We start from the raw sequence: 11,691 nt of genomic DNA on the forward strand, positions 1-11,691 counted from the left end.
CCACCTTGGGGGTTGAAGTCATATTGAAGATTCTGGTGAATTAGAGACATCTCGTGGCAGCTTGTGAAAATGCATTGGTCTGGATGGTCTTTTTCTTGTCGAGTATGTGTATGGCAAACTGGTACAGAAGAGGGTTGTCATGTTCTAATAAAGGCATTTTTTTAAGCTATTAAGCCAAAAAATAGAATATGGAAAATTAATATGTTACAATATCCCTTGAGTCTGCCTGGTTTGATCTTGCAAGTGTACCTTTTTTATGTTTTTGAATGTGCAAATAGCTGGATCCTTTGAACAACTGCATCCAGTATCTGCTGGAGACTTATATTTGAGTGTTCCTACCTCATTTTGTACAGAATATTTGACACATCTCTTAATGTCCGAAATTGATTAATTCCCAAGGCATCACTTTGCCTTACTTTCATATCTGTCTATATGAAAGAATCTGTACACAGAATGAGGACTTACATACAATTTTAAAATACAGCTAATTAAACACTGACATTTGTTTTACACTGTGTAATAAGAAAAGAATTCTTTGAATACAATTCAGCTGAGTTATGATGAGCTGATACTGCTGCCATCCCCTGGTCAACATAGACATAACAGCACATACACTGAATAGGCAAATGCTGTTACAACTTCAGGTATTGGATTTTTTTTTTTATAATTCAGTGCTCTTGGTCTTTTAGAGTAAAATATGCCTTTTTAATCCTCTGGGGAGTTAGGGCTGAAGTCTCATGTAATACATTCTTACTCAAATGTAAATGTAAAGTTTCTATTCAATAATTTTCTTTAAGCCTTAGAATTCTGTGGGGATTTTCTTCAAAATTAAACGCTCGAGTTTTTCACAAATCCTTCATGCTTATTTGAAGCATTCAGTAATTTAGGTGCCTGAAGAACATATTAGTCTTAAAATCATATTCACAAATTCATAAGGCTTCATTGTGAATGCCAATTTGATACATTTTTCCAAGTAAAAAAATGTCTCATTCTCTAAGGAAAATTTCTTGTGTTCCCACCCCCGCCCCAAATTTTCAATTTATACTGCCTTAACTTGAAACTGAGGTGATTTTCCTGTGCAGTTCCTGAACTGCATTCACTATTAGATGGCAAGTGAGGCACCCAGACTGTGGTGAATCCCCACTCCAGTGAAAAATGTTTGAAACTTTAAGAGCTAATTATCTTGCAAGCAGCTGAATAAAAACTAAGTAAAAATTGCTCTAGTCTACCACATGCTGTGGCACAACACATGATTAAACATAGCTGGACAGAGCTTGAGTCATTTCCATAGCCTCCAGAACTATCGCAATATCTGCATTCTTATTGGCAGTCAGCTCATCTGGATAAAATTTCATCTTCACTCTGATGAGGTCTCTCTAGCAATCACATTTCCCCTTTTAAGACAGGCTAAATAGCATTGACTGCAAACTTGGGGCAAGATGTCTGTACAGTGCTGAGAATGGTTAATATTAGAGGGCTCATGAGGGTTAATTGAGAATGGTTAATACTAGAGGGCTCGTGAGTATTAATTGCTTTTCAGGATATCTACACATACCTGTGGCCCCGGGTCAGCATTAGGGATCAAGTCTTTATGTTGCAGTTGGGGTGCATAATGCTCTAGCCAGGCAAAGAAAGATGCCCTCAGGAAATTTACTTACTAGCATTAGTCAGGTTTATTCCATCTGTCGTTTTATTTCTCTGTATGTTGCAAGTGTTCCAAAAAAAGGAGCAGTTATGTTAGCAGCACAACACAATGCTACTGGCCTTATCTAGTACAGGTTAGAATAACCATTGTATCCCATAGCTGTTCTGTTTGCATAACCTGTTTGGATTTTCACACTCTAGCGTTACTGACTGGCTGAATTTATTATCCACTGCAGTGCCAGATTATTTACTAAAAAAATTGCTACCTGCTAAATCATTTCTCTTTATATAGTTTTATAGTTTTTTTGTCCCAGACTAGGTGCAACACTTTGCAGTTCAAAGAGAAAGTGTGCATCACGTTTCTTTCAGACTAGGTCTCCTATGTGGCAAGATCCTTTTGAATTCCAGTTTTGTTCTTCATAATGCTTATGCTTCTTTCCTGCTTGGTATTCTCACATTTAGTAAGTATTTATTATATTCCATCATCTGAGTCATTAGTGAAAATACTGCATAGTCACCTCGTTCCTCTCTACATTTAGCCTGATGTATATTTAAGTGTGTCATGCAAAATGGAACGGAGAGTCTCTAAGAGACCCACCCCAGACCCCATAGCCAAGCAGCTGTGGTTCTTTTGTGAGAGATATATTGAAGTCCCTCTGAAAAGAAAGGGTTTGAAAGAAGGGTACCTCACAGGTGACTGCTGTGCCTGCTCTACAGACTAAATGTTGTAGGCCAGTGTATTTTCCACCAACTAAGGATGTATCTCTCTTCAGGTTTTTAAAGTGTGCAAGTACCTAACTCAGCCAGAGGTTTCAGTGTTGTAATCTTCACCCTGAGAGAGCCTGTGAGGTAGGAGAGGGGACTCACAAACTGAATGGTATAGGTGACTCGCGTTTCAGCATGTTGTCAATCACCTTACAGGTATCTGGCTTATATGTTACGATACGAAGCCCTAACTTGGATGTTTTGAACTGTGCTGTGCAGAGAACAGTTCCTTCTGTGACTCTCCTCCTGGGTGCTTGATGGCCACATTTTCTTTCCCACCAAGTCGCACGGTGAATGGGCTAGGGGAATGCTCAGTATCTGTTCTCTCTATAGTTAGGCACCACGAGCAGACTGTGCAGATGAGCATGAGTTCTTCTGTAAATGCAGGTGGTGAAAGTGGCAAAATGCATTAATTAGCTGAGCTGATAATGATTCTGTCTGAATAAACAAAGTAATTATTCTGTTTGATCTGTGACTGTAATGTTACAGGTCTGTGGCCGTTTCTTGTTCTTTCTTTCATATACTCAAAGCAGGCAGGTTTGTAAATAATTTTTCATGTGTCTGCTGTATAGAAAAAAATCCTAAACCTGTTATCCAGCTGAAGGCTGGAAAAACTCCATTAAAATCATCTGAGACAATCATACGTAATTGTATAAAAAAAATGAAAACCAATTTAAATGTACTGTGCTGAATTTGATGGAAGACCAGTTAGGGACATCTGTAAATAACCCTCTCATCCTTAAAGGTTTCCCTTCCTTTTGTGAGGATCCCAACAGTTTGAAAAGAGGCAAAAGCTTTTTAAGCAAGAGTTAACTTCCTAGCAGATGGCTACAGCCACTGTTTCCATAGGTGGAAGCCTTAAAGAAGAGATTTGACAAATTCAGGGGTAAATATAGGGAGTTGCTCTTTGAAATCCATTGCAATCTTAGGAATCTTTGATTCCATGATTACTACAAAGCAAATTCTCAATTTGATGATTCTTAATGCTTTAGACATAAAATAATTGTGTTGAGTATTTTTAAATCAGTAAATAATAAGACTGAATATAGAAAGATTGTTTAGTTTTTTAATACCATAGCTCATCACTTGTATAATAATGAGCCTTTAGCTTTCCCAGGAAGCTGTGCTTCTGATTCTGCTCACATTTGTACTTGTTCTATATTCGTTTAACTCTGATGGTTTCAGAGAACCTATTCTAGATTCACAGATGCCCAGATTTTTTCATTGATTATGGAAGAAGAAATGTTCAGCCTTACAGTTGGAGTAAATAGAGGGGGGGAAGAGAATGAACTGTCTTAATCAACCTTGACTATTGAGACACATTTCTTCTCCTGTCAAAATGAGTACATTTGGGTAAATGGTAATGTAATACGAATAGAAAAATTACTTCAAGATTTCCAGGAACAGAAATTAGGACCTTATTCACAAATAAATGATGCTTTTATAACTTCAAATCTCATGTGCTGCAAGTTGAACAGAAAAACTGTCCTTTGGAGTCCTCCTTCTCTGTAACTAATATGATTGATATTCATCATCAAGGATTTTGGGGTTGAAATAAAATACAAATCCATTATGTAATCAGACCTGCAGGTTGACTCGCTGAATATGTTCTAGAGAATAAAAAATAGGGAGAAAAAACTGCAGTAGAGAGTATGTTTTAAAAGGAAATTGTATTTGAAAAGAGGAATCACTTAAAGTAGACTGACCCATGAATACTTCGTGATTTCTTTTTTTGGCATGGAATTCAGATTAAATGAAACTGGAAAGGTTTCTTCTGGAAGTTTTAGTGGGGTGGTGGTGCAGCGGGGTTGCCTGGCTTTCATGCCTCTAGCAAGTCTTCTGTATCAATCTCGTATGCTTCTTATCATACCGAAGTGTGTTCTTAATGTAGCAGTAATTTTTATTGTTATTCTTAACATCTTTGAAAAATAATTAAACACTACTGTTCTTTAGTTCCAAAGTTCTCCCTGTTACTAAAAAGAGATTTGAAAGTCTGATGTAATTTAATGAATTACTGTGTAGTTACATATTTCTGCAGCAAAGTGTACAGTAAAGTACAGAGCACTGTACTAAGTTACTTATTCCATACTGTATTTTGAGAAGCTTATCAAAGACAGCTGCTAGCAGCTTTGTTCCAGCAGTGTTATTGCTTTGCAGGCTGATGTTCCTCAGGGAGTGATACGGGTGCAAGCGCCTCATCTTTCGAAAGTTTCCATGGCAATACAGCTGACAGAAGAACTGAAAGCTGGTGATGTAGTAGCCAGGTTTCTCAGCCAGAAAAGGTACGATCACATTTTTGTTTTGCTATCATTTTGGGAAAAGTGGCTTATAAAAAAAGTTTTTACGTACTTTAAGTTCATGAGAGTTCATGAACTTTTTGGCCAAATTTGGCCATTAGAATACATGCTTGAGGAATTAACATAATGCTTCTAATGTCATTAAAGCTCACAAAGCCTTCAGGAACATGAGTGCTGTTAGTAAAAAATCAACTGCTATTTAATCTGATGGGTTGGGAACAGTTTTGTAAATTTCTGTGGACAAGACAGAAGGGAACTCCAAGAAAATAAGTCTAGAAAGCAAAGAAATGAGGAAAAGACAAAATATTTTGTTAATATATATAAATATAGCAACAGTATAGGTATTGGGATATAAGTATGTGCAAATGTCATGCATGTACAGTGATTTAAAAGAAAAGCTACATCTGAGTCATCCAAATCCATTTACAAAGGGAGAAGTTTTAATCAAGCTTTTACATCTATTTTTTTACATATATGAGCAAAGTAAGAAATCAATCAGAACAGACTTAGCAAACCCCCAATACTTCACACATTTGCATATACAACTATTCATACAAAAGCAATAATATGGTAGTTGAGATTAAGAAATGCTTTTTCCTAAATGCTCTTTTTAGAGGTTTATACTTTTAACAGAAAGTTATTTTCTGGCTGTGCTGGAGCATATATTATTACAATTAGACAGTGAGAATAATATAATCCCCTTGTAATACGGGGACTTCATTCTTCCACTGTCTTTTTTACTACTATTAGTTGCAGCAAAATTAAAACCAGAGAGAATATGTTTTCTCCCACCCAACCATAAGGTTTTTCCAGAAGTAGGAAGTATTTGGGGGAAATACTTGTTTCTGCAGCAGCAGTGAAAGAGAAATCAGAGGGTAAATATCAAGCTACTTGCTAATAACAGTGCAATTCTTTTCTAAACCCCACAGTTTCCTCACATCTATCTTATTTTACCTTTTCTATAGTGCATTGCTCACTTGCAGGACTTATCATTTGCACTAGCATGCAAGGGTGTTCTTGTTCACTTACTGTATCAGTAAATGAGTATAAACACAAAGGATTTATGACAGGTACACTGCTGATCTTCATTAGCATAATTTCTCCCAGACACATCTAAGTGGCCAATGTACAAGCTCTTTCACAATATAGTTATTCATTGTGTTTTGTTCCTGACAGTGGAAATGTCCAAACACTCAAGAAAGAAGAGGTCTTTCTTTATGAAATAGGAGGAAATATTGGTAAGAATGGCTTCTGAACAACATTTTGCTAGAATAGGATTCCTTGGCATGTTGTCCGTGGGCTTCACTGTGGTTGCAGTTTTATTCATGTCCCTAGTTCTCCCTGACACTAAGGCAGACAGTTAACCTTGGGGAGAAGGAAGCAGAGCTGTCAGTGTGATCATCATATTAGTAGTATCTTACTATTTCTCCCAGAGGAAGATGGCAGCTGTAACAGATGTTCCTGATAGATATGTACAGTGAAGAAGCACAGAAAGGTTGGATAGGAAGGTGTTTGGGAGTTCATCTTGCTCATCAGTTCGTATCAAAGCATAATAAGTGAACTCATAGCCCTTCATGCTCAGCATTTGAGCATTGCTTGCAGGTTCCTTTGGGGAAAAAAATACTCAGCCAGAAAGATGACCTAGTGATGAAATTTTCCAGTAGTTAGTTTTTCCTGCTCTTTATCTTCCACACCCTCTTGATTGAAGAAAATAGCAGATCAGCAAGGTTATTGCCAAAGGATAATTTTGAACACAGGTCTGAAATTTTCTTCAATGAATGCAAAAGTATTTTCACATTGGGAGTCAGTTCTAATCACAGTATTTTTCATATGCTCAGGGGAAAAAAAAAAAGAACTAAAAAGCAGTATTGGATTGGGCTTACATTTACTTTTTTCTTTTTAACTGTTACCTGTTAAACTTTATTTCAAGTTATAAAATTTCATGAATACCCAGTACTTCTGTACTCTGCATGTTTAAATCCTGTGTGTAAATAGCTACTTCTAGCATTTTTGTTTTATCTAATCACTATTTTAAATCAATTTTTTTGTGTGTGTCTAAACCAAAAGATGTAAAGTAAGCTAAAAATAACACTTCCCTAAGCTCCCTAAACCAGATATGTTCTAGTGTTTTTACTAAGTCTGATGGCAAAAAAGAAGTTACTAAGATATCTGGATGGCAGATCAATATAGTGTATGTTCTCTTGCATATCCAGTATGTACATACATTTGCTGTTAAAGCAGGTTGTGATCCCGGATATAAGATTTTTTTGAAGGAATATCTGATTTATCGTACAGAGCTGTAATCATTGTAGAAAAAAGTTTTTGTAACAGAATTCCAATGAGACTAGAACAACCTACTATTACTTTAGACGTGACAGAAATTGTATGTCTGTCAGTGAAAATACATGGATAGTTGCAGATTTGTTTTGTTATGAAATAGGATCTTTCCAGACAATTGCAACTTTAATCAGCCCTTACAAATGCTGGTCCTTATTCTCTCAGTTGAGATAAGAGAAACTTCCTGACTTTAACCTGCTGTACAGGTTTAAGTAAACAAGCTGTCATGATCTCTTGCCATTTCTCTCTCCCTGCCCAAAGTGGCTGACCCATGTAGAGGGAGCCCCAAAGTGAGAAGCCTCGACAGGCTCATGGTACAATTATAAGCATAAGCATATGAGTGTACCATGCACAGTGCTGCAATCCTGTCCCCTGCAGATGGAGGTGCTGAAGCCTTCAGATATTTTTTGAGTACTCAGTACGTCGTAGGGCTTCAGGATACTGAACAGGACTTCTGCCATTGCTTTGTGCGTGGGACTGGATAGGGACGTGGCAAACCACTGTCCCAGTGCTCTCTCTGCCTGAACATGCTGCACTGTGTGAGGGAGAGGGCCTAATTCAGCAGCGTGGGCAGTACAGGTCATGTCGGTTGGGATAAAAATCCTAGAGGGAAGACAGGCTGCCACCTGTCAAGGAGAGCAAATGGAGAGGGAGCAGATGGAGACCAAGCCTGGTCGAGCAGGGTTTCTTGCCTTCTTGCCTGCCCTGCAAGGAGTCCAAAGGGCTGGCAGACAAACCCAGCTGCAGTGTCACACCTTTGCTTGCCTCCTGCTTCAGGAGCACATGTGCTGGAAATGTCTGGCTGGCACATGGGCCATCTACCCCAGCCACATGCACAGTGGAGTATGAGAGGGGCTGTGATGTATAGCTGCAAATGCATGAGATAGTGCTTTCCCTATAGGGAAGTGGCAGGAGATGCAGATCTTGATGCATCAGCATCTGCTATTTTCATCATAGCTACTAGACATAAATGAATTGCTTGTAATGCACCGAGAACGCTGTACTGCTTTTCCCTCCTAGGACAGCAATCATTGCAAGTGCTATGCAGAACTGCTGACCAAGAGGAGCAGGATAGGGAGAACACCTTAGCAAGGACAAACCTTACTCAAGCTTTCCATTTAAGAAGGGGGAAATCACCTGAAATTTTAGTGGGCTTCTGTGCAAACCTAGTGTTTATGTTGAACCACGAGAGGACCAGGGCATTGCTCCTTTTTTCCTAAACCTTCACAGAGGGGAGCTCCCATGTACATGGTCTGTGTGAAAAGTGTGATCTAGAACGTGCCACAGATGTGTGTGGCAGAGCCCCTACTCTCCTTACCTCTTCCTCTGTCCCCCTTCCTCCCCAGGACAGATAGGAAGGGTAAGAGCATTTTAGCTGCATCGTCCTTTGTTTAATACTACAGAGAGGGCTTGAAGAAAAACCTAAATAGAATAAGACAGTGACAAGAACTTTGAAAGTTGTTTCCTTTCTTTTTTTGGTACTGATGTAACCACATCTCTCTTGTGTTTCTAGGAGAACGCTGCCTTGATGATGATACCTACATGAAGGACCTATACCAGCTCAACCCAAATGCTGAGTGGGTTATAAAATCTAAGCAGAGCTAAACTCACAAATAATGGCACAAGAACAACCTGTGGACTTACTTTGTAAGGGTGAATGTTTCAAAGGGATAGTGTGTCCTTTCAACGTTCAACTGTTATCTATATTAATAGTCCCTTATCCAGTTTAAAAAAAAAAGAAAAGTGATGGAAACCCAGCAATGATTACCAGTAATTTTTCAGTTTTGCTTGCAGAAAAGTTCTGGAGATAGCACAGTTTCCTACTCGTATTTGAAATGAGAGTAAGTACCTTAAATATTTCAATGGCACTAATCTACCTCCCATCTGGTAGGTCTTGTTTCAGAAGAATTTATTTTTCAAACAGATGTTTAACCTCTTTATATTAAGAGTTCTACAATCTGTTTGTGTAGAATTGTATGTTCATATAGGTCTTTACAGTGCTAGTAGACTAGAGAACCAAATCCTGATCAGCACTTCTGAATGGCATGGTATTAAAAATACCTAAAACCAGTTATATGAATTTCCCAAGTAAGTGTGAAATTCACGGGAAAAAACTGCAATGCAATATATTTTGTATTTGAAAGTCCTAATTTTGTTCACTTTCTAGTAGTTTGCCGAAAACTATTTAAAAGCAACTATGAAAATGCTTTCTATGGAGCTTTTATTTTAGATCTTTTAAATATTTTTTATTCCTATTCCAGCTGATTGTATTCTTGAGATTATTAAAAAAGAAAAAAAAGAAAAAAAAAAAAAAGGACCATGTGAAAAGGTGAGTCATTTTTAAAGCTCAGCACTCTTGGCAGTGTCCTTTATGGAAAATTGTCATGCACTAGAAAGACCTTTAGGTTTTTCAGCAATGATGTGCAGCCATATTACATACACTGGTTTTGGACATCTGATAGACTGCATTTTGTGAATGCCAAAGCCTGCCAATTACTAGCACAGTCAAAACTTTTAGGAAGTTTAAAATAACTGTGGAGGAAAACTGTAGCCTAAATTTTATAGGTAGCAAACCACCAAACCTTTCACTCAAAATCAGTGTAAAGGTCTACTGTGGAGTTCACATAGGCTTTTAGGATATTATCTACCATCAGCTGTATGTCTTGTCTGTCCTGGACAAGGCTAGAAATCAAGTTCCGATTTCCCTGACGTTGATAGATGCTGTCTACACCACTTCAAAAACTAATAGTGCAATGGTGAACTATTGCAAGTCCTTCACTTTGCAGGGAAGGACTGAAAACTCCCTGTGGAATTCACTAATAATGAATTATAGACTGCTGTGGCTTGTTGCATCGCAGAGAGCTGTGGGCTGTAGCTGCAGAGCCCCAGTCCCACAGCGATGCTTTGGGCTCACTAACTTATGTACCACTTTACAATTTATTTGTAAACTAGCTCAGCCATTCTTAAGTTCTCACACCTGCTGACTACCTGAAATAACTACTGTGAAATTATATCCTTGGAATGAAATACTTTCTTTCAGTGCACACACAGAATTATATTGACCTCATAGGGAGTATTCTACATACAATCAAGGACTGAATTACATTTTTTTTTACATGATCAAAGCTGATTAAAGGAATAAAGGGCCTTTCTGCTGAGCTTTGAATACAGGCCCTGACTGTGTTGTTCCCAAAGTAACCACTGGAACTCTCCCTTTCATATACAAGCAGTGAAACAGAACTCTGAAAGGTCATAGAAAAATTAGACATCTACTGATTAGTTATCCACAGCATACGAACAATTTTGTGGGCATATGTATTTATTGTTTTTTAAAGTCAAAGGCTGTCTTCATATGGAAAGGAAGCACTGAAAGATTCTCAAAAGCAGGATGAAATGTGACTGTACTGCCCTTGATGCTCCATCTAGCTGGGTACCCCGACATGGTATAGCACTGTGCCGCTGTGGGTGAACCCTGTAAGACAAATCACTTTTGTCAGTAGAACAAACTACACTCCCTGTTCTTTAAGTGTAAGGAGTAGCGTAGAAAACCAGTACAGTGCTTAGGTGAATATTTATGAATGTAATGGAATAAATATAAGGATTTTTTTGTCATGTAATACAAAAATGATGTGTGTTTTCATAATACATTATAGTTCTGTAAAAGATTACTTGTTACTGGAACTCTAGATGTTATTCTCATCAGGAGCGAAGTGCAGATGATAGTAACAGCTGTACAGTTTCAGTATAAAATTACAACCGCCCTGTGGCTATGATCTCTTAAATAACTTTGTTTCTGGTTTAGTGCCATTATCTTTTTTTAATTTAAAAAGCTCTTTTATAATTAAATGTTTTTTCTGACTTCTTTTCTCATTTGAATTCTTGTATTTGTATGTAAAGCATACACAATTGATACTAAGTGGTGATTGTTTTTTAATTTCACACTTTATATCTTTGTAGGTAGTTTGTAGTTTTGCACATGAAGAGAGACATTGATAAGTTAGAAGGGGTCTTGGCAACATGAATGCTTGCTGGAAAAAGAAATATTGGCTCAAAGTTTAAAATTTCACTGCAATCACAGTGCACTTTAGCTAAATCTGTAATGTAACACTTACTGGGTATATGCAAGGGAACAGCAATCCTCTCAGCATTTATTGAAAATACTGGCGCTTAGTTCCTCATAATTAAAAAATTAAATTAGGGCACAAAAGGGAAGTCCAAGACGCATTCAGGTAAGCTGATAAGAATCGTTTATAATTAAGAAGACAAGGTTGCTTGGATTGCTTATTCGGGGCAGTTTGCCAGCTGATCTTGCTTGACTGACAACTTGGGAAACACATCTGCAGGGTTTTTTTCACCCAGCTGACAGATCCATTGATTTAACACTTTGTGTGCAGCCTCTTTGGCTGTGCTGGATGCCTCCCTGCCACTCTGCCCACACTGGAGGACTGGGATGGGGGAAGGAAGGAGTGGGGCAGCAGGTGGTGGCCTCTTGTACCGCTGCTAAGATGATGTGGAGCCTGTAAGGATGGTTTTGTGCTCAAAAATCATCCTCTAGTGTATATTTAGGAGTGGTGGTGAGAGCTCCGCAGTGCCTGAGTGGGGTGTTGACACCTTTCTTGCACTGCTTGTCCTCTTCCAAAGACCATAG

At 38.1% G+C, this 11,691-nt stretch overlaps 1 protein-coding gene across 2 annotated transcripts in view; it reads left to right on the plus strand.

Annotated features, from left to right (window-relative positions):
• The window catches only part of ARHGAP18 (Rho GTPase activating protein 18), a 100,976-nt gene extending 90,075 nt beyond the window's left edge, over positions 1-10,901 (plus strand). For both annotated transcript variants that reach the window (XM_056344089.1, XM_056344088.1), the window contains exons 13-15: positions 4,567-4,691; positions 5,883-5,944; positions 8,557-10,901. In XM_056344089.1, coding sequence (XP_056200064.1) covers positions 4,567-4,691; positions 5,883-5,944; positions 8,557-8,648 — 279 coding nt within the window. In that variant the 3' untranslated portion in view covers positions 8,649-10,901. The remainder of the gene's footprint in view (positions 1-4,566; positions 4,692-5,882; positions 5,945-8,556) is intronic.
• The last annotated feature ends 790 nt before the right edge of the window (positions 10,902-11,691 follow it).

Source organism: Falco biarmicus, chromosome 6, assembly GCF_023638135.1.
Source record: "Falco biarmicus isolate bFalBia1 chromosome 6, bFalBia1.pri, whole genome shotgun sequence".
In the NCBI taxonomy this organism is placed as follows: domain Eukaryota; kingdom Metazoa; phylum Chordata; class Aves; order Falconiformes; family Falconidae; genus Falco; species Falco biarmicus.